We start from the raw sequence: 24613 nt of genomic DNA, 5'->3' as shown, positions 1-24613 counted from the left end.
ACTACCCTTCAATTCAAATGTAACTACTCCTAAATTCATAGACAATAGATGTAAGGACTGACACTCCATGATATCAACATGAAGCTATGCATTGTGGTTTACTCAATTTATTTGGGTGAACCATATGTTGCGATAACACTAAGATGCAAATGATCAGGAGGTCCTTAGAAATCAACAATGGTTTCCCTACTAAACATGGTTTGACATATGCCAATGTAGGAGCTAACTGCTTGCTACTCCCTACTGCTGCAGAAAGCCGAGCTGATTTGAGCTTCTGCCGTAACCCATTAATTCAAGTTAAGGGTTATGTTCAACAAAAAAAGTATTATTCTCCTGCGAAGAGCATCAGTGAGCTTAGTCACAACCATAATCTCCTCCATGTGCACACCTTATGCAACATGCTCTGCCAGTAAGACTAATTCCTAACCTCTTTCTCTCAGCGCTTCCTGCTGAGCCATGAGATGGTACAGCGATGGTGCGCAAACATAACGAGACAGGCTATTATGATGGCAGCTGGTTGCCATAGGTACTATATGCTAATTGTGAGGAGGGGGTGGGGTGTTGTCAGAGCAACAGGCTCTGTTTGGCCGCTGACGTGCATTGTCTCATGCGAAAAGACTAGATGATAAAGAAATGTCAAATTCACTTCACTAGTGTAGCACCACACCAAACATTTGGATCCCTTTCAAACACGATTTCACTAAAGAAAGAGACATTTGCGAGTTATAAATTATAATAAAAAATTATATTGTAAGACAGTATCTAAGAATAACATTTCAGTCTGTCTCAATGTTCTTTGGCTAAGACAGGAAAATGAGCAACTGGTTCTGTGGCTCAGAGTTCAGGCCTGTTATTCTCTCTCTATAAACTTAACTTGTGCTCCCCAAAAGATGTGCAAGACAAGTGACGTTATTGCGACATCAAGAAAATATTAACTTGCGGTTGTTGGCATAAAGAAATGCTCATGCACTGCTAATGATGATGTTATGTATGGGTTATGAATGTGTTATGAAGTCCTTATGAAGTCCCTTCAAATAAAGTGTCACTGGTTTTACTGTAGGCCTATGTATGCTACACCGTCTCTTGCTTGCAGGCCTACAACAGCTGTGTTAAGCGAGCGCTACTGCTGGAGAAAGTAGGTAGTAGGGCCTAATCCTGAGAACTGACTCTTAACCCGAACCACAGTCGCTCCCTGGGTGAGAGTAATGGCTTCCTTGTGCATGGGGCCGCGACTGCTATTGTAAAATCACAGAGAGTTTAATTGAAACAAATGACTCTAATAATGGGACATTATCCCCACAGGTTCGCTGTGTGCTGGGCTTAATTAGCGTCGCCACAGCGATTGAGGACGAGCTCGCCACGCTGATCCTTCAAAGGAAGCAGCGTGCCCCTTTTACGTGGGCAGAGGGGCCATTTGTCCCACTGTCCATGTGTACTGTAAGCAGGTTCCCCTCTTCAGACGAGTGTAGAAAAGCAACATGTTTAGTCTGTCTGGGGTGCGTCCCAATCTGGTAAGTCCCTGCCTTCCTTCTGCCTAGATTGCTGGATATTGGTATTAGCAACGTCTGAGGTTTATGTTAGTTATACTAAATAGTGAGTACTCCTCTCCTTGTTCTGCTTCTTCTCTCTATGATAAAATATTAGTACTTTCCTGTACTGGAACTATTATGCACTGCAACCTGAAACAGCAGAACTATTTTCATCATGATTAAAAGCGGTTCTCCAGATTCAATTGTTTACTCTTGTACATCTTAGAAAGTCAGCTAATGCAATGTTCAAAAACTCTACGACCATGCTGTTTTAAATATTCATTAGTCTTAACAGTCGCCTAAGGTTATTTGAATTAGCAGCATGGATATTCATGAGCTGCAATGATTGCTCATTTGTTTTTAATGTTCAAGCCTTTAACACACTTCTTCATTACGTCATTCTCATCTATGCATAATAAACTTCTCAAAGCAAAGCTTTACTTTTATTAAACACTTTCTTTAATAATATATTTGTTTTTATTCTAAGCGAATCATAGTGCCCTGACATGCATTATTTTGTTGTTGTTTCTGGGACAGAAATACATATTGCTCACACCCTGTTGTCTGGAGAATACCATTGATGGACATCCATCTTTTTGTCAAATGAAACAACCACAACAGAAAACATTCCACCTGTAGCTAAGAAAGTGATTTATATAGAAAGTGAAACAAGATGTCACATCTATTCCAGTTGAAGGCAACAGTGCAGGCAGGTCATATGAGATGTGTCTCAGGCCTGCCCAGACTGTATGGAAGAGACTTCATTGCTTATTTAACTTCAAACAGCAGAATTCGTCCATTTTAGCCACATATGTAATCAGTATGGTCCTCTGTAGCTCAGCTGGTAGAGCACGGCGCTTGTAACGCCAGGGTAGTGGGTTCGATCCCCGGGACCACCCATACGTAAAAATGTATGCACGCATGACTGTAAGTCGCTTTGGATAAAAGCGTCTGCTAAATGGCATATTTATTTATTTATTTTTATTATTGTTCTTGAGGTTATGCTCTTTGAATATGACCATTCATGTTTTTAAGATCACATACTGATTTGAATAATATGTTGATTGGCTAATTCTGACCATAAACATTTGATTCATCCTCATATACTCACTATGATTCTGTCAATAACAGCAGCCAACAATAGGCTTTTTATGTTGCTGCTTTTAAAATGGTGGTGCTGTTTTATCCTGTCTATGTCTAAAATGCCAAGTGATGTAAAACACATGTCCTTTAACAGATGAAATTAAGCTCACATAACATTGTAACAATCAGCGAGTCCGACAAAAACGTTTCCTGAAAACACAAACAAACAACCACAGACAGTTTCAAAACTAACACTTTGTGTAGATCTAAAACTGGCTATAAAGAAAGTCTAGAACTACTGTATAACATCGAACAGATTTAAAGTGATATTTCATCCAAATGTAAGAATTGCTTACCTGTTTTCTTACCCTGAAAGCAGTCTATAGAGAAGGAGAGAGAGTTATCCATGCTTGGGCATGTAACTTAAAACATTGTGAACAATGACTTCCATTGATATTTGGTAAGAAAAAGCTTATGTTAATGGTTGGTTACAGGGGCCAGGTAAACACACCCAAATCGTGGATTGCTGTCTCTCCTTGTCTCCTAGACTGCTTTCAGGGTTATGAGTAATTTTGTAATAAGGGTGAACTATCCCTTTAATGTGTTATTACTGCAGAGGAGCATAGTCAACAGTTTTTTATATTGATCAAGCAAGTATGGCCTTCAACAGTCTGAAGATAACATTACCTTTGCATCACAACAGTAATGCACAACTGGACACTATTCATAATCTTTTTTAATTTGATTTATTTTGTATTTATTTGTTTACCTCATTTCTCACCTCAATTTCGTGATATCCAATTGGTAGTTACAATCTTGTCTCATCGCTGCAACTCCCCAACGGGCTCGGGAGAGGTGAAGGTCGAGACATGCGTCCTCCAAAACATGACCCACCAAGCCGCACTGCTTCTTAACACGCTGCTCGCTTAGCCCGTAAGCCAGCCGCACCAATGTATCGGAGGAAACACTGTTCGACTGAAGACCGAAGTCAGCTTGCAGGCAGGCGCCTGGCCTGCCACAAGGAGTCGCTAGAGCGTGATGAGCCAAGGAAAGCCCCCGGCCTATGGGGCACCCGGTCACGGCCGGCTGTAGTGACGTCTCAGCACTGTGACGCAGTGACTTAGACGCTGCGCCACTCGGAAGCAACCTGGTCACTATTCATATTCTAACAATAACCCACATTGACAGTATCTAGACAACAGAAAGAGTCCTGAATATGGCCAGCCTGCGGTCTAGTGACAGATGCACCGTGCCAAAAATAACTATGTAGCGCCACATGTTTAACAAGATTGAACAAATCCCCCAATTCGGATAATGTGACGGAGTGCTACATGAACTTGCAGATTTGGTAGAGCTTTTTTGGCGGTGGGCTTTTCCCCAAACCACCCTCATTACGCTTGTAATGAGATGTCGGCAGGCGTTCAGTTTCCAAATGTAAACGTGCCGGCGTCCTCCTCGGCACTGTGCTCGGCCCCCTCCTCGACCCTAATTACCACCTGCCAGGGAATTCCCCCCTCTTTTTCAAAGAGACAAATCTCACTCCCATCTCCCCTCTCGCAAACATGAGCCAGACCAGCCAGGCTCGGGGATCTGGGGGCCTGTCAAACATGAAGCCCCCCACAGTAGTACACTGGGGAGCAGGCAACATTGACAGTGAGGGCTAGCTGTGATAGGGTTTTTAAATGCAGGCATAATGAGCGCTCCATCCAACTTGGAGAAATTATGCATTGTTCAATGTCCCATCCAAAGTTTGTGTCTGTCTGGCCTTAGACAACAGAGGGCAGGGGGTGGGTTGGGATATCACACTTGGCTAAACACCTAACAATCTTATTAAACACTCTCCAGCCAGCAAGCACCTATCGGACCACTGATGGCTATGAGGCTATGAGCACACCACTGTAAGCTGATATTGGACCCATGTCGATAGCCTATACTTTTTAAGTAGTGTTGGCTACTGCTGTCTGAACTCTGGAAAGCCCATCAGCCAAATGAGTAGTGGGCCGCTGTCTTTACCAATAGCAAGCCACTGTATGTTTCTAATCAAGGATAACATATCCAAACCATTCCCTCATGTTATGGGAACTTATCTTGCTAGCTGTTTAACCACATGTGATATGTCATTATTGTATTTAGCAATAAAGGCAGTTTGGTGTCAGCTATCACATACAAATGCATTGTAGAAAGGCAGGCTTAGATTAAAAGTCTCTAGATGAGTTAAATATTCAGATTAAACATACAGTATCTGGATGTAATATGAATTTCTTTGAACCATCATAAAACATACCACTACTTTTATATCTAAGTCCAAGCTACATATATCAACAATTCATATCACATCAACACTGCTTTTAAATACCCAAACAGAACCATTTCTCATCATTGCTTCAAGCCCATTTTTCCATCTACTGCACATGTCATCCTGTGATTTAGCAGCTAATACTTCTGCCTTCGGAGCAGTCAGAATGAACTGAGAGGGAGGAGGCTGTCAAAAATTAGATGAATTCTGAGGAAAAAATAAAAGGGTTCTGATGGAGAGAGGAAGGGTATTATTAGTATCATGTGCTCCACCAGTGATCAGAGATGTAGGATATTTGTTACATACTTTACTCTCAGTAAAACAATATATGCTACTTCAGACAACTACAACAAGAACTGAACAACGTGCATTTCTAAAAATGATATTGATGGTCATGGTCAGATCTACTGCTCACAATATTGTATTGCCTTAAAGGTATATGTAGATATGTATATATACAGTATAATGGCTAGGATGGCGGATCACTCCTTATCCAAAATAATGCTTTCAAGGTAAGACAACAAATATTAAGAGAATGTAATTTCTCTGAACAATCCCTTTAAAACGGTTTACTGTGTGATTGGAGACCATGAAATACATGGTGGAAAAGAGTATCCCTAGGCAGAGAGAAGTTTCTGAGCTTTAGCCTTAGGCTAAATGTTGTACTAAAACCAGTAACATCATCCCCGGAGATGAGCAATATCTATTGCTCCAGCTGAGCTTGTATTTGTAAGGGAGTTTACATACAGCATAAGATAGTTATCATTGCTGATATAAACTGTATCCTTGAGGCATTGTTGTTGAATAAAAAAGTACAGCTACAATGAAAGAAAACAATTGACACAAAATAATGTTTTGCATCATATTATGATCACTGTATTCTTTCATCGAATGCTAAGGGTACCTTTATTTTTGTGCATTTCCCCACTTTGCAAAAACCTCACATTCTGTCTTTTTTATACAGTACGTCCCTAAAACACAAATACTATGACAGCTCAGTTGGTAGAGCATGGCGCTTGCAACGCCAGGGTTGTGGGTTCGATTCCCATGGGGGGCCAGTATGAAAATGTATGCACTCGCTAACTGTAAGTCGCTCTGGATAAGAGCGTCTGCTAAATGACTAAAATGTTAAATGTAATCTGTCTATTATGCCTTTATTTGCATGAAATTAAGGTTAATTGACATCATAGGAAAAATGTCAAATGAAACATCCTTTCTTAATGGAATGAAATTGAAAATAACCTCATCTCCAATTCCTTTAAGATATTTCAGCTTACTTTTCAATGCCTCAGCCTGAGAAATAAGCTCCTCTTGTCCCCAGAGATAATAAATGAATTGAATTTTTTCCCTTATCGGTCATCTATTTTTCCAGAGTAAGCTATTACTTGCTCAGGTTGCTAGGCAACAGGAAATATTAATAGTCACTATTATTAGCCAGGCTCCAGTAGAGTAGTACTAAAATGAGGAAGTGGAAAACATGAATGTGTTACATAAATCTTTGGACCTTTCACGGTGTGTGCAAGTCTCTGTTTGTGCAGTGATTTATGGCGATGAAGGTTCATTTATGAGAAAAGGGGGTGTGAAATAAGAATATGGAACATTACCCTGAAGGACTATTTGAAAATAAATAATTGCAAAGGTGAATCGAAAGCTGTTTAAAATCCGGGACTCTCTTTCTTACGGAAATCTTATTGGCCTATTACACCAAGAAGAAAAGGGAGCTGCTTTCTCCCATACATTTTTGAGCGCTTAAACACGTACGTACGGCATGAACATGAACACGCCCAAATGCACGCACACACACAGACACCTCCCTCAGCAGCCTCACCCCAATTGTATCAATTAAAGCTGTATTTGCTATGAAAAATAGTAGCCAGAGCACTTTCTGACCACTGCAAAATGTATAACTAAATAAAAAAACACATAAATACTCTTGCACATTATGTAGCACATTACTGTACATCCCTATGGCACCAGTTCTATTTAGCTCACTAGTATGTTCAACACAGTGACTTAAGCCCAAGTCTGACTTTAAATGGCACACTCTCTGCCACACACATAAAATGTACAACTTATGCACTTTGATTCTGAAATCACATAAGACCTGATTAACCAAGGATAAATGACACGGATGCTCACATTAAAGCATGAATATGTATGACCCAGAAGTTATATTTGTGTCAGATGAAAGTATATAACGCTGAATTATTCACACGTGGGCAATTTATAATTAATCTCCTTCGATTCTATGATTAAAGGACTTGAATTTGTACGCCAGGGGTGTTTGCTCAGTGTGAATCATGTTTAACACATGAAATAGTCGCTTACTGAGGTTGGAATGGACGTCCTCTGCATCATTTTGAAAGATAAAAGTAGCTGACAAGGGAGAACCCTTCTCTTTTCTCCTCCAAGACCCCCTTTTTCGTTTTACCAATCAGAGAGCAAATGAAAATGTGTACTGCACAGCTCCTTGCTCTCTTTCTGTGCTCACTTTGAGGGAATCAAATATTTTTGAGTGTGGTGATTGAATAGATATGATGGAGTCTGTCACAAAGGTCTGGGAGTTAAAAAGCAGTATGTGTAAAAGCATAAATGGTGCATGTGTCTGCTGGGGTCTCCTTAGCCCGTTAGAGTCCTACTAATTAAAACAAGTGTGTTTCCCTGTTCTAAGACAAGAACATGTCCCTTATGAAGCCACACTGAAAATAACAACACATTGAATTGAATCCTAGGAGAAGTACTGTAACTGGTGAATCTTACCGAGTGCATATTATGCCCTGAGAGAAGATGGCTATCCTGGCCCAGCATATTGGACATCATGAGGGCAGCAGGCAGCTCCGGGTAGGAGTAGGGGTTGATCAGGCTGTTGTGGGACAGTGAGTGGAAGGTGTAGCCCGACTCGGGGTCCATGAGGTGAAGCAGAGAGGGGTCAGCGTGGTTGGGGGGTGTGATGGGAGGGATCTCGTAGTCTTCATCCCCTCCTCCTCCACTGTTGCTTCCTCGGCCCTGACTGGAGTAGTTCTGAGAATGGAGACAAGATGACAGGATGGGTTTCAAGTTCAAGGTTCACATTTTTTCGTTTATTTACCATTTGTGATGAACACATTGGAAATCTTGCTCACTCGAGCTCTCAAAATAAAAATGAGTGAGATGGTAAGTGTGTAGACAATAGGAGTTGAGATATTGAAATAAAATATATCAGCAAAAGCCATCATACATGAAGCCACACATTATAGTAATCTATTAGGAGATTAAACTAGAATTAATTAACCTGAAACTAAAACTGCATATGCTTCTCTATGTAGCAAAACAGTAATATATTAATCCTGGTTTAATCACCAATACTAATATGCTCAATCAGCTTTTAAAATCAATCCTATCGCATGTTGTAATGCAGAATGTAAAGCTCTCGCTGCCTTGGGTGCCTCCGTGTCAGTCCAGAAAGCAGGAGCATGTACAAATACAGAAATGTGTTTGTGATGAAGAAACTCATTTCTGTTAAAGGTTAATGGCTTATTAATGAAGAACCCAAACAAAGCTTTACTCATAGAACACTGGCAACACCGGTTGGGGTCTATTCCTTTTAACTCATTAAATTTTAAATAGAAATTCCTCAATGTTATGATTCATATTGGGATTTCAATCAAATTCCTGAACTGAATTGGGTTGAGATGGAATTGACCAAATCCCCCTGACATAGTCTCTGTGTTATGAGCTGTATCTAAGGTCAATAAATGACCTCTTCTCTCCCTCCATCACAACAAGGTGAAATACTTTCTTATGATTCTGCAAATGCAAATCAGGTGGTACAGGAGGAAGCCTCACTGTGGTACCTTCAAGGGCTATCTTGACATAATATTGTGCTGAGAAATATGGTTTTGCACTCTCAAAAGCACACCAAGGGTATTCACCAGGGAATATAAAGCAATTTTTTCAGAGGCAATCTGATGCTGACTCCCTTTATAATGACTGGGGGAAATTAATCATCACAAATAATATTCCAGTGTCAGCCATTCAAGAGCTTTTTAATAGAATTTGTATGATTCATGTCTCACGGTACACATCAAGCAGTCCGTTCTGCAACATTTCAGAAATCAATTCAATATCATCTTCGTGTAGGCTGTCATCTCGCCTGCCAGAGCAGCCATTTATCTTGCAAACAAATACTTTCAGCAAACAAATGGTAAGAAATTCTGAGGAAAATCAGGCATGGAACCAAGATAAAACTCTCATAAAATAGAACATTGTAAGCAAAGAAAAAGAGACATAAACCTGAGGCTGAAATGTTTTCGCTTTCCTTTCAATGGGAAATTGAGTTTAAAATATATATACACTTTACATTAAGATTATCTTGATGCGGATGTGCTTACAACACTATCACTACTATTACTATATCCAACGTCAGTGAGAGCTTGTTTTCGCACATAACAGGTTATTATTAACATACATTACAGTGTAGCTATAGTTATGTCTAATAAGTGAGATAAATATTGTATGTTCTTGTAATATATATCTTAGGATTTCTTGACAAGAGACAAATATGTAACTTGGCAAGCATTTTCAAGGGTGTCATTTGGCCAGACCATACCTTCAAATAACTGCCTACAGAACGCCCTATACATTATTTTAGGCTCTATTCAGTTCTATTGGCCTACGATTGTGTCTTCCAGTAGGCCTAGTTGGTATTGCATATAGCATATTTATTAAGACACTTTTATGACCATTATCTATTTTCCTCAAAGCATCAATGAGATATTTGTGTCTCGGTTATTGGATGTTGTGTTGGTAAGACATTACGAAACATTACGAAACACTTATTTTCTTGCATGGATTCACCACTTTTTAAATGCTCAACAAAACTAGCTTTCCATGCATTTCATCTAGCTTTGATCCGAACAACATCATGTAATTCAGACAATTCCTTCTCCGAGATAAAACATAACGGATGTAGGATGCATGTTCGAAGATTTGAATGCTGCGTGAGGCGATTTTACAACCAGCCCTTCCATTGTTTTAACAAGTCATTTCATGCCCTTGGGGATAGAATGTGGAACAAGGACATAACAAGTTTAATATTTTCAAACGCAGATAAATAATTCATACATCTACTGGCTTTCAGGTCAGGGCGGCATGTGGATAAAACAAAACAGTCAAAACTAAATGTCAAATGTTGATTCAGCCTCGCTCCACCACCTTAGCCCTCCCATGATAGGTGAAATTTAAGCAAATCTTTCATATTTATGGAAAGAAAACGCTTGCAAAGCTCTGATGACACTACCAATCTCCCTCCTCTCTACAGTTCCATTATATATGTCGGCTGTCCACATGAGATAATCTAACACTAGTGGTTATATGGATTAATGTCTATGTTGAATCCTATCGGATAAACACACTAACGATAGTTTTCGACAGCATACATTTACAATAAATGCTCTGATTTGATATATTCCAATACTGCATTCCATTTGCTTAATCAAACACCATCTACCTTTACTAAAAATAGCATCTATTGAACGACAGTCCAGTAGCCATATGCCATGATGAAGAAACGACAGATCGGCCTTGTTCTGGCGATGTGCAGCAGCTTGTGATGCATAAACAGAAATGTCCGCCATCTCTAGATAAGATAAGAGATAGATATAGGAAGATGACAGTTGGGTTAGGATAGGTTACTCAAACACAACACAACATTCTAGGACTAGTGCCAACTGCCAAAAAGAGCCTCTTGAGCAGAGAGGACAAATAAGACACCCATCAACTAATGGCGAGGACGAATGGCTGAAGGGTATTTTAGAACGATCGTCAAATAGACGAAGGACAGTGCGTTGAAGCGCTTGACCTAGCCACCAAGCTCTGAAATGACAAGAAACTCCATTGGGGTGATGCATCAGCAGAACCAGCCAGTGTAATACAATAGATGGCGATGAATGGTCCTCGATTGAAAAAGAGCAGAAGATAGATTTCAGAGCTGGCTGACTGACAGCCAGGTAGAACTGGGATAAGTGGATTGAAAAAGGGGCTGTTTTCTCCGTCCAATGCCGTGTCAGGGTCACAGGTGATGTCCGTCATAAAGGACAGGTGAGCTTGGGGGGGGGTGGGGAGTGAGCTATCCTCCATTCTGCACCCCCACTGGCAATTCCCTCAAATGTCACATCAAAATAGATCTAATTTAGTTTGGTAGAAGACCCGCACACATACTCCATTACAGCTGTGTGTGGCCTATTTGAGTTGAGCTTGAAATCGGACCAAAAACACACCAAAAACGAAATGTGAGAAAGTATTTTGACCAGAGCGGAAAAGGAAGTACATCCTTAACTCTTTCTTAGTTCAGTTAAAACCTAGAGGTTGTCAATGAAAGAGCATGTATAAAGAAATAAAGCACTGACAGACTCCTACAATAGTTTAAAACAGAAAAGCATGCTCTTTGGTGCTGGACAAATCTGGACGTATTTGTGGGGTTAGTCTTGTGGTGCACCACATTTCCCTATTTCATCCATTCATTATGGCTGAAATAACATAAATAAATTAAAGATGTCAGTCTGTAGTCACTCTGTGGAAGCCCCGGTAGTCACATATGGCACAATAGCCTAGCCATAATCCCCCTTTAATTTTATTTTTCTGATGTCATTCTCTTTAAGCCATGGCAAACGGAGGGAGGGGGGAGGAGGTAGGAGAGAAAAACAAATGGTGTGGATCCCTCGTTGTTCTCTCTCTATGCCCTCATTCCAGTCAGGGTAATAAGAGAACGTTGTGATTTACTGTCACTGAACCGCGAGGAGTGCATCAGAGAGAATCCGCTGCAGCAGGGCCATTAAAATAGATTTAACTTCCCACAGTATTATACCAGATGTCTACACTTCTATTATATTTCAATCAGGCATGACCTTGGTCTCCATATGATGAGAAAGATCACTGGGGACGACAGAGAGAGAGAGAGAGAGAGAGAGAGAGAGAGAGAGAGAGAGAGAGAGAGAGAGAGAGAGAGAGAGAGAGAGAGAGAGAGAGAGAGAGAGAGAGAGAGAGAGAGAGAGAGAGAGAGAGAGAGAGAGAGAGAGAGAGAGAGAGAGAGAGAAAAAAAATCCACAGAAAACCAACAGAAATATCAAACTACTTAGTCCTCTCTAAATCCCTCTGTAGCAGCAGTAGTGCATATAAAGCGGAGCCCAAAATAGATCCATGGTTTCAAGTTCTCTTAAAAGAGCGTATGAATCATTCAGTGTACTCTCACTGCTGATAGATTCTGTTTTGGGGTGGTTTTAAGGTTTCAGCATGATGTACATTTAGTTGAGGAGGACCAAGTGGCTCACAGACATAAGAGGGCCTTCTCTGGATAATCTTGATGCACTGTTCTCCAGACCTGGGTTCAAAATGTACTATTTTAAATTGTTTTCTTTAGCCTGCCTGGATTGCCTGATCTTTTGCAACTAAGCTGTTGATTCCATTGTGCCAGGCAAGCTCAATCAAGCCCAGCAGAAATATTTCAAATAGTATTTTTCAACCCAGGTCTACTGTACTCATGACTATTTTGTGGTAGGCCGTTATTGTAAATAAGAATTTGTTCTTAATTTACTATTGGGATAGTCTCGTATCGGTCATGTTGTTTAGTCTAGTAGAACCTGGAATATGAAGAGACATCGTGGATAAAACTGGAACTTACTCATAGAGGTAATGCAGACCCTAGGCTTCTTTATTCTTGCATTTCTTCTCTTTCAGAAGCTGTTGATAATTGGATTTATTGTCTGACATAGACTGACCTAGATAGGACGTCCCTAACAAATACTCTCAGCATGGGTGTGGGCATCCTATTCCCTCAATGTTGTTTCAACGTTGTCTCAATGTTGTTTCAATGTCGAATAAGAATATTTCACTGTGAAACACCATTAGAAAGTATACAGTTAATCTTCAACCGATATAACTAGATGATTAGGTTATAATCTAAAACAGAAGAAGGCACTGTGTGCCAAAACGTTGGTTAGGTTTACCCATTCAATTGTTGGGAGCATACAGTGCATTCGGAAAGTATTCAGACCCATTGACTTTTTCCACATTTTGTTACGTTACAGCCTTATTCTAAAATTGATTAAATCGTTTTTCCCCCTCATCAATCTACACACAATACCCCATAATGACAAAGCAAAAAACAGGTTTTTATACATTTTTCAAATGTATTAAAAATTAAAAACTTCAATATTACATTTACATAAGTATTCAGACCTTTTACTCAGTACTTTGTTAAAGCACCTTTGGCAGCAATTACAGCCTTGAGTCGTCTTAGGTATGATGTTACAAGCTTGGCACACCTGTATTTGGGGAGTTTTTCCCACTCTGCAAATCCTCTCAAGCTCTGTAAGGTTGGATGGGGAGCGTTGCTGCACAGCTATTTTCAGGTCTCTCCTGAGATGTTCAATCGGGTTCAAGTCCGGCCTCTGGGCGGCCAGCTCTAGGAAGAGTCTTGGTGGTCCCAAACTTCTTCCATTTAAGAATGATGGAGGCCACTGTGTTCTTGGGGACCTTCAATGCTGCAGTAATTTTTTGCTACCCTTCCCCAGATATGTGCCTCGACACAATCCTGTCTCGGAGCTCTACGGACAATTTCTTCGACCTCATGGCATCGTTTTTGCGCTGACCTGCACTGTCAACTGTGGGACCTTATATAGATAGGTGTGTGCCTTTCCAAATCATGTCCAATCAATTGAATTTACCACAAGTGGACTCCAATCAAGTTGTAGAAACATCTCAAGGATGATCAATGGAAACAGGATGCACCTGAGCTCAATTTCGAGTCTCATAGCAAAGGGTCTGAATACTTATGCAAATAAGGTATTTCTGTTTTTTATTTTTAATACATTTGGAAAATTTTCAAAAAACCTGTTATTCGCTTTGTCGTTATGGGGTATTGTGTGTAGATTGATGAGGAAAAAATCCATTTAATAAATTTTAGAATAAGGCTGTAACGTAACAAAATGTGGAAAAAGGGAAGGAGTCTGAATACTTTCTGAATGCACTGAGTGTTTGATTTTCTTTCTTTATAATCTGAACTTTATCACATTTTCTATGCATCGCACAAAGCTTTCTAGTTGTGCTCGGGAGAGGGATGCATGCTTTCCATGTACATGATTAGTCACCTGCTCTGGCAACTTTCACATGACCAAAAAGGAAGAATGATGAGAAGAGACCTATCCACTGAAAATGGAAGGGGAGTGTGTGTGTGTCTGCGCACGCGCATGTGTGTTTCTGTCTGTTGTACTCAGAGTATTTTGGCACACCATTACGTAACTTCGCCATCGCCCACATGTGGTGAGTGTGGTACCAGTGTGTTCTGAGGTGTCTCTGCTCTCTGATATAACTTTTTTTATATTATATATGAATACTTTTTTTGTTTGTTATTAAAGTATAAATTACCAAAGTTAGCATAGATTACCTGTTAATTACCAAAATTACTGAAGATTCCAGTAACTTTGGTAAATTACCAGTCGCTTAGCAACCCTAGACTTGACCAAGCTATTGTATGGGTCTACCTGGAGTGTAATGTGTGTGTGTTAGTAAGAGGGGGGAGAGCGAGAGAGAGAGAGAGAGAGAGAGAGAGAGAGAGAGAGAGAGAGAGAGAGAGAGAGAGAGAGAGATACAAATTGATGGAAAGTGGGGTTGGGGGAAAAACATACGACATTATAAAATCCATGTACACAAACAACAAGTGTGCGGTTAAAATTGGCAAAAAACACACACATTTCTTTCCACAGGGCCGTGGGGTGAGACAGGGATGCAGTTTAAGCCCCACCCTCTTCAACATATTTATCAACGAATTGGCGAGGGCACTAGAACAGTCTGCAGCACCCGGCCTCACCCTACTAGAATCTGAAGTCAAATGTCTTCTGTTTGCTGACGATCTGGTGCTTCTGTCACCAACCAAGGAGGGCCTACAGCAGCACCTAGATCTTCTGCACAGATTCTGTCAGACCTGGGCCCTGACAGTAAATCTCAGTAAGACAAAAATAATGGTGTTCCAAAAAAGGTCCAGTTGCCAGGACCACAAATACAAATTCCATCTAGACACCGTTGCCCTAGAGCACACAAAAAACTATACATACCTCGGCCTAAACATCAGCGCCACAGGTAACTTCCACAAAGCTGTGAACGATCTGAGAGACAAGGCCTTCTATGCCATCAAAAGGAACATAAAATTTGACATACCAATTAGGATCTGGCTAAAAATACTTGAATCAGTTATAGAACCCATTGCCCTTTATAGTTCTGAGGTCTGGGGTCCGCTCACCAACCAAGAATTCACAAAATGGGACAAACACCAAATTGAGACTCTGCATGCAGAATTCTGCAAAAACATCCTCCGTGTACAACGTAAAACACCAAATAATGCATGCAGAGCAGAATTAGGCCAATACCCGCTAATTATCAAAATCCAGAAAAGAGCCGTTAAATTCTATAACCACTTAAAAGGAAGCGATTCCCAAACCTTCCATAACAAAGCCATCACCTACAGAGAGATGAACTTGGAGAAGAGTCCCTAAGTAAGCTTGTCCTGGGGCTCTGTTCACAAACACAAACAGACCCCACAGAGCCCCAGGACAACAACAACAACAACACAACTAGACCCAACCAAATCATGAGAAAACAAAAAGAGAATTACTTGACACATTGGAAAGAATAAACAAAAAAACAGAGCAAACTAGAATGCTATTTGGCCCTAAACAGAGAGTACACAGTGGCAGAATACCTGACCACTGTGACTGACCCAAACTTAAGGAAAGCTTTGACTATGTACAGACTCAGTGAGCATAGCCTTGCTATTGAGAAAGGCCGCCGTAGGCAGACCTGGCTCTCAAGAGAAGACAGGCTATGTGCACACTGCCCACAAAATGAGGTGGAAACTGAGCTGCACTTCCTAACCTCCTGCCAAATGTATGACCATATTAGAGACACATATTTCCCTCAGATTACAGCGATCCACAAAGAATTCGAAAACAAACCCAATTTTGATAAACTCCCTTATCTACTGGGTGAAAAACCACAGTGTGCACAGCTGCAAGATTTGTGACCTGTTGCCACAAGAAAAGGGCAACCAGTGAAGAACAAACACCATTGTAAATACAACCCATATTTATGTTTATTTATTTTCCCATTTGTACTTTAACTATTTGCACATTGTTACAACACTGTATATATACATAATATGACATTTGAAATGTCTTTATTCTTTTGAAACTTCTGAGTGTAATGTTTACTGTTAATGTTTATTGCTTATTTCACTTTTGTTTACTATCTACTTCACTTGCTTTGGCAATGTTAACATACGTTTCCCATGCCAATAAAGCTCTTAAATTGAAATTGAATTGAGAGAGAGAGAGAGAGAGAGAGAGAGAGAGAGAGAGAGAGAGAGAGAGAGAGAGAGAGAGAGAGAGAGAGAGAGAGAGAGATGAGACACTTTATCCAACAGGTGAAGATTCTATTCTAATCTAGACCATCAGCAACTGCTCCCCTGTGGTTGTGACTAAATCAATAGAGGCCCACGTTGTCTCCTCACATTCTCAACAACAAAAGAACCAAAGGCAGAAACACAAAGAAGCTAAAACTATCTGGTTCTTAAAATACCCTGGGTTTCTTACTACAGCAAGGCAGGGTCAGAACAAAAGTAAAAAACAAGAGGTAACAGAGAGAAAAGTATTTCTCTATTGTTCTTTCTGTCCTTCTGCCTCTGCCTCTGGCTCTTCACACCAGATCTGGGTTCCAATACTATTTTAAATAATTTCAAATACTCTGTGTTTGATTCAGCATGCCTGTCACAACAGAACTAATAGAAAAGTCTAAAAGGTGCAAACCCTACCCTCTTGACACTCCAGGCAGGCTAAAGCAAACGCTCAGTATTTGAATGAGTTCAAATAGTATTTGAACCCAGGTCTGCTCTCTGTACAGTGACTGATAACATAATAGGGAGGAAGTTGTAAATCCCATCAGTTAAAACTGTATTGTAAATGAAACCCCAGTGAGATAAGGACTGTAAAAACAGAGAGGAGGGCGACGGCCACGTAAACACACACCGGCTCCAGTCTGCAATGAACCAAACGTATCACCCTCACCGCTGATTGACAGACCAGTCCCAATCAAAGCATTTCCTGTCCATCACACTGGCCTGATCCCCAATCAGCCTGGTTATTTGGGGCACCACTGGACACTCAATGCGCTGGGCTTGAAAGAGGAGACTACACTACCCACAAATCCCACAAGATAATTTCCTGCCTGTCACACTTGCCTGATCCCCAATCAGCCTGATTATTTGGGGCACCACCGGACTCATAACGCGCTGGATGGACACAGGCTAGATAAAGGCTTGAATGGGACACTACACTACTACACTACCCATAATGCCACATAGAATATGGTGGCCATGTTTGTTGATGTTAACACACAATGCGTACTAAATGTACTTTACATGTATGTATAGCAATGAACATTCTTGCACTTTGAGATGAGTGTGTGTGAACAATGTGCATCCAATGACAGATTGAAAACATCCAATGATAGATTTGTGGTGAGGAATATATCAATCAGCATTATTGAACAAGCTTATAAAACTCTTATTAAGCCTATATTTCAGATAAATCCCAGATTCTAATGAAATGCGGGACACAAACGAAAATCGATAGGGTGAATTACTGATATTATTAGTTTACTGGTATGCAGTAGAAAAACACATTCAACACTGATCAAATTAGGTCACCCACAAGAATTTCAGATGGAAAACAAACAAAAAATGTCCCTTCCATATACTGTAACAACAAACAAATGAATACCTTTTGGAAGAAGCCACTGAGTGACTAGACCTGTTTCCCAGCTTAGAATCAATGAAAGCTGTTTCTGTTTAGTGGCTTTCTCTTGAAAGGGCCTGAGATGGCATGTATAATGTAATTTCCTGACTGTGCTGAAGTGTGCTAGCTAGACACAAGAAGCCCTGGACACTCACAAAGGTGACTCTATAATAGACTTTGCATTTTTGGGCCGGTGGGACATCAAAAGTCTATTGGTATACAGTGGGGAAAAAAAGTATTTAGTCAGCCACCAATTGTGCAAGTTCTCCCACTTAAAAAGATGAGAGAGGACTGTAATTTTCATCATAGGTACACGTCAACTATGACAGAAAATCCAGAAAATCACATTGTAGGATTTTTAATGAATTTATTTGCAAATTATGGTGGAAAATAAGTATTTGGTCACCTACAAACAAGCAAGATTTCTGGCTCTCACAGACCTGTAACTTCTTCTTTAAGAGGCTCCTCTGTCCTCCACTCGTTACCTGTATTAATGGCACCTGTTTGAACTTGTTTTCAGTATAAAAGACACCTGTCCACAACCTCAGACAGTCACACTCCAAACTCCACTATGGCCAAGACCAAAGAGCTGTCAAAGGACACCAGAAACAAAATTGTAGACCTGCACCAGGCTGGGAAGACTGAATCTGCAATAGGTAAGCAGCTTGGTTTGAAGAAATCAACTGTGGGAGCAATTATTAGGAAATGGAAGACATACAAGACCACTGATAATCTCCCTCGATCTGGGGCTCCACGCAAGATCTCACCCCGTGGGGTCAAAATGATCACAAGAACGGTGAGCAAAAATCCCAGAACCACACGGGGGGACCTAGTGAATGACCTGCAGAGAGCTGGGACCAAAGTAACAAAGCCTACCATCAGTAACACACTACGCCGCCAGGGACTCAAATCCTGCAGTGCCAGACGTGTCCCCCTGCTTAAGCCAGTACATGTCCAGGCCCGTCTGAAGTTTGCTAGAGTGCATTTGGATGATCCAGAAGAGGATTGGGAGAATGTCATATGGTCAGATGAAACCAAAATAGAACTTTTTGGTAAAAACTCAACTCGTCGTGTTTGGAGGACAAAGAATGCTGAGTTGCATCCAAAGAACACCATACCTACTGTGAAGCATGGGGGTGGAAACATCATGCTTTGGGGCTGTTTTTCTGCAAAGGGACCAGGACGACTGATCCGTGTAAAGGAAAGAATGAATGGGGCCATGTATCGTGAGATTTTGAGTGAAAACCTCCTTCCATCAGCAAGGGTATTGAAGATTAAACGTGGCTGGGTCTTTCAGCATGACAATGAGCCCAAACACACCGCCCGGGCAACGAAGGAGTGGCTTCGTAAGAAGCATTTCAAGGTCCTGGAGTGGCCTAGCCAGTCTCCAGATCTCAACCCCATAGAAAATCTTTGGAGGGAGTTGAAAGTCAGTGTTGCCCAGCGACAGCCCCAAAACATCACTGCTCTAGAGGAGATCTGCATGGAGGAATGGGCCAAAATACCAGCAACAGTGTGTGAAAACCGTGTGAAGACTTACAGAAAACGTTTGACCTGTGTCATTGCCAACAAAGGGTATATAACAAAGTATTGAGAAACTTTTGTTATTGACCAAATACTTATTTTCCACCATAATTTGCAAATAAATTCATTAAAAATCCTACAATGTGATTTTCTGGAGAAAAAAATTCTCATTTTGTCTGTCATAGTTGACGTGTACATTTACATTTACGTCATTTAGCAGACGCTCTTATCCAGAGCGACTTACAGTTAGCACATACATTATTTTTATCGAACCCACAACCCTGGCGTTGCAAACGCCATGCTCTACCAACTGAGCTACACCCCCTGCCGGCCATTCCCTCCCCTACCCTGGACGATGCTGGGCCAATTGTGCGCCGCCCCATGGGTCTCCCGGTCGCGGCCGGCTACGACAGAGCCTGGATTCGAACCAGGATCTCTAGTGGCACAGCTAGCACTGTGATGCAGTGCCTTAGACCACTGCGCCACTCGGGAGATTTGTGTACCTATGAAGAAAATTACAGGCCTCTCTCATCTTTTTAAGTGGGAGAACTTGCCAATTGGTGGCTGACTAAATACTTTTTTCCCCCACTGTATGTGCTTGAAGTTGCCCATTTTGCAACCCATAAATGTCATGTTACAACAAATAAAACATGACATCATCCCCAAAACATTACCAAGAGATTGGGAGGGGTGGGGGTGGGGGTAGTTTTCCTGGGGTCCGCCTGCGTGGGGGGCGGTGGATGGGGTCTTCCTGGGGCATACAGTGCCTTCAAGTATTCACACCCCGTGACTTTTTCCACATTGTGTTGTGTTAATTGTCATTTTTTTCCAACGATCTACACAAAATACTCTGTAATGTCAAAGTGGAAGAACAATTATAACATTTGTAAAAATAATAATAACACTAATATATCTTCATTAAATAAATATTCAACCCCCTGAGTCAATTCATGTTAGAATCACTTTTGGCAGCAATTACAGCTGTGAGTCTTTCTGTGTAAATTTCTAAGAGCTTTGCACACCTGGATTGTACAATATTTGCACATTATTATTTTTAAATTCTTCAAGCTCTGTCAAGTTGTTGATCACTGTTAGACAGCCATTTTCAATTATTGTGATTTAAGTCAAAACTTTAACTAGGCCACTCAGGAACATTCAATGTCGTCTTGGTAAGTAACTCAAGTGTATATTTGGCCTTGTGTTTTAGGTTATTGTCCTGCTGAAAGGTGAATTCATCTCCCAGTGTCTGGTGGAAAGCAGACTGATCCAGGTTTTCCTCTTGGATTTTGCCTGTGCTTTGCTCTATTCCATTTATTTTTATCCTAAAAAACTCCCTAGTCCTTGCCGATGACTAGCATACCCATAACATGCAGCCACCACCATGCTTGAAAATATGAAGATTGCTGTTCAGTGATGTGTTGTGTTGGATTTACCCCAAACATAACACTTTGTAATCAGGACATAAAGTTAATCTCTTTGCCACATTTTTTTGCAGTTTTACTTCAGTGCCTTATTGCAAACAGGATGCATGTTTTGGAATATTTTTATTCTGTACAGGCGTCCTTCTTTTCACGCTGTTATTTAGGTTAGTATTATGGAGTAACTACAATTTTGTTGATCCATCCTCAATTTTTTCCTATCACAGCCATTCAACTCTGTAACTGTTTTAAAGTCACCATTGGCCTCATGGTGAAATCCCCGTTTCCTTCCTCTCCGGCAACTGAGTGAAGAAGGACGGCTGTATTTTTTTTGTGACTGGGTGTTGATACACCATCCAAAGCGTAATTAATAACTTCACCATGCTCAAATGGATATTCAATGTCTGCTTTTTTATTTTTTATTACCCATCTACCAATAGGTGCCCTTCTTTGCATCTTTGAATCTGTGTTTGTAATTCACTGCTTGACTTAGGGACCTTGCAGATAATTGTATGTGTGTTGTACAGAGATGAGGTAGTCATTAAAAAATCATGTTAAACACTATTATTGCATACAGACTAAGTCCATGCAACATATTACGTGACATGTTAAGCACATTTTTACTACTGACCTTATTTAGACTTCCCATAACTAAGGGGTTGAATCCTTATTGACCCAAGACATTTCAGCTTTTCATTTTTCATTAATTAGTAAAAATGTCTTTAAACATAATTCCACTTTGACATTATAGGGTATTGTTTTGTAGGCCAGTGACACAATATCTCAATTTAATCCATTTTAAATTCAGGTTGTAACACAACATAATGTGGAAAAATTCAAGGGGTGTGAATACTTTCTGAAGGCACTATACATCTATACATCTACATTATATTAACACAAAATATAGAAAAACAATTGGGCGGTGCACCGCTGCTAAATGCATATAGGTGACATCAATGGCTAATCACCATCACAGAAATGAACGCAGCGAAGATCTGTCACGCCCTGGCCTATAGAACTCTAGCTAGTTTGGTCAGGGTGTGAATTTCTAGGTTTGTATTTCTATGTTTGGCCGGGTGTGGTTCCCAATCAGAGGCAGCGGTCGCTCGTTGTCTCTGATTGGGGATCATACTTAGGCAGCCAGTTTTCCTGCCTGTGTTGTGGGTTTTTGTTGTGTTCCTGTGTTAGGCTTGTGTGTTAGCCTTTGCACCGTCACGGTTAAGTTTTGTTATTTTGGTTACTGTGTCGTGTGTTTTTTCTTTAATAAACATGTACGCCTTTCACGCTGCACCTTGGTCCGTCCCGTTCCTTAACGTACGTGACAAGATCCAGTAAAAGAAGCCCCAGTTTGTCTCATTCATCTTCAAAGGCCATGATTATATACAGCAAGTAAATGCACATCTAATGTAAATAATTAGATGTCAATTAAGCAATAATTGCCTCATCTTCCAAACACATGCTGTAATGTGTTCTGTGTGGAACGGAGGGAAAATACAGATGTCACAAGCGTGTGGAATCTTTGAATGTAATTACGAGGCAGTGCAATTATTTTGAGATGAGAGGTAGGCTATGCCTCGAGGCAGTATGCTCTGAAGAGTATTGGGAATGGGCAGCTTTCATAAACTCAGCTCTAGATTTCATGTTTTGGAAAGCCACAAGGTCTTAAGTTCAAAGAGATGTCAGTTGAGACCTTTGATCACTTAAAGTAGGTGTTGATTGACATATCACCAGCCTGATGGACAACAGTGCTTGACAGTTTGCCCAATTAAAGCAACTAATGTGTGACCAGTGATGTCGTCAGAGAAACGCATGTAGCCAACACGGTAGACCTTGTGATTCTGCAATGAGCTATGAGCAGCCAATAAACTGCTAAATCTATCCCTCGACCCCTCATTATACGGAGTCAATCCAGACATCAAAGAAAATACAATCTTATTAGGAAAGGTGGAAGGGGGCTCTACTCAGCCTCTTGACTTCTGCACTTTGCACTCATGCTCTCTCTTTCTCTTTCCCTCTTCTTCTCCCTCCCTCCCTCTCTGTTGGCAAGTGCTAATTGATGAGGAGTTGGAACCATGTCATGTTTTGTTAAAGCATCAAGGTTTGCCGCTGTATCAACAAATCCACCCATGTGTTCTAACTCTAGCTGTGAGTACTCTGCTCCCCTCCCTCCAGTCCACTGGAGTGAGTGTCGGGTCAGCTCCTATCTCAGCTACACTCCTAAGCTCCCAACAGGCTAGTTAGACACAAATCTAACAACACCTTATAACACCTTTTAATACTGTAAAACCTCAAAACACCAAGTCTGCTGGAGGACGTTTGTGGATGGCCTATGCTCTCTATGGAGCGAAAGGGTTTGAGACAAGTAAGTCAGTGAAAACTGTTTTGGTAAAAACAAATCCACACCTTACCTTACCTGGACTAGGTCACACAGTCATGGGTTTTGGGAACTCCATAATAACTACACAATAAATAAGCATGGAAAGTTACTCGCAATGTTAAGAATAGTTTAGAGTCAAACTTATAGAAGAAGAGAAAACTACAACATGTGGATGACCAGAAGGGTGGTAGCTCTGAAGCAACATTGTTCAATTGTTTTTGCTTTCCATACTTTGCTATTAGACATTTAAATGCTTCAGTCTAGCTGATGCAGGCGCCACAGATAGAATGGCATTTGACCATATGAAGGTAGAACCTGTTAGTTCAAACTTTAGTATTAGTTACTACTCACCTGGCTTGGTGACCGAAACTCCTGGTTATTGTCATTCATGTACATGTTGTCACCATCAAACTGTAAACAGAAATAGAAAGAAAACAAACATTATGTGAATAAGAGTTCTAAACAGAGAGAGAGAGAGAGAGAGAGAGAGAGAGAGAGAGAGAGAGAGAGAGAGAGAGAGAGAGAGAGAGAGAGAGAGAGAGAGAGAGAGAGAGAGAGAGAGAGAGAGAGAGAGAGAGAGAGAGAGAGAGAGAAGTGGCAATGGCTCTACGGGTGGCCTGAAGCACGAGTCTAATGACTTTGTCACATTCGCTAAACCTCGTTGTGGCATTGTGGGTAATTACTGTTCATCAGCGGGTTGGTAATTAGGCTAGTTGAGCTGAGTGACGAGCGATGGGCTTTCCCCTGTGGGGTCGAGAATACCCTGTGTGTATGTGTATACTGTGTGTGTGCTCGTGCGTGTGCATGCGTGTGTGTGTGTGTGTGTGTGTGTGTGTGTGTGTGTGTGTGTGTGTGTGTGTGTGTGTGTGTGTGTGTGTGTGTGTGTGTGTGTGTGTGCGTGCGTGCATGCATGTGTGTGTACGAGTATGTGGCTGTTGAAGGGAAGGGATGCCATGTCTCTCACATGAGGTATAGGCAATGAGGAGTATGCTAACCAGGCATGGAGATAAGAGAACACTTGATGCTAACCCTGTTTTCATAAAACACTAATAGGCGAGGGGGCGTGCCTTTGCTATGGTTTTAGAAGGGTTGTGCTCCAATCAAATTGTGTGGCTGAACTAACTGTTTTATGACATGGCCCTGAAACTGGACGAACTACAGCGCTATGCTGTTTTAGCTACATTGCTATGGTTAGCTTGACTTACTGACTGGCCACTACTTAACAACCCCTAGGAAAGATTCCTACTCAGACAGAGGCCCCTTTGAGGGCTCAGGGGCCATATCAAGCATCCCAGTACTGATTTAAGATCAGTTTAGCCTTTTAGATCACAATGAAAAAGGTTACATGGACAGGTGGGACCTGATCCTAGATCAGCAATCCTACTCTGAAACGCTTTATGAATCAGGCCCAGATCTGAAGCAACACAGAATTTCATGAGGAGTACCACTTTTAAGTTGGAATCCTCTTGACTGATAGTCATCTAACATCTTAACATCCAATTTCTTAAGAATGAGGAAAGTTCACAAAGTCCAAACTGAAGATACTACAAGAGAATAACATGAAG

General features: G+C 41.0%; 1 protein-coding gene across 1 annotated transcript in view; it reads right to left on the bottom strand.

The window, feature by feature from the left end:
• The window catches only part of LOC121546509 (thymocyte selection-associated high mobility group box protein TOX-like), a 100615-nt gene that overhangs the window by 24940 nt on the left and 51062 nt on the right, over window positions 1-24613 (bottom strand). The window contains exons 3-4 of the mRNA XM_045209415.1: window positions 23400-23459; window positions 7669-7929 (exon numbers count right to left, since the gene is read on the bottom strand). Coding sequence (XP_045065350.1) covers window positions 7669-7929; window positions 23400-23459 — 321 coding nt within the window. The remainder of the gene's footprint in view (window positions 1-7668; window positions 7930-23399; window positions 23460-24613) is intronic.

This window comes from Coregonus clupeaformis, chromosome 30 (assembly GCF_020615455.1).
Source record: "Coregonus clupeaformis isolate EN_2021a chromosome 30, ASM2061545v1, whole genome shotgun sequence".
Lineage (NCBI taxonomy): Eukaryota > Metazoa > Chordata > Actinopteri > Salmoniformes > Salmonidae > Coregonus > Coregonus clupeaformis.
Note: the sequence above shows the minus strand (reverse complement) of the source record. Positions and strands in the feature narration are given on the sequence as shown.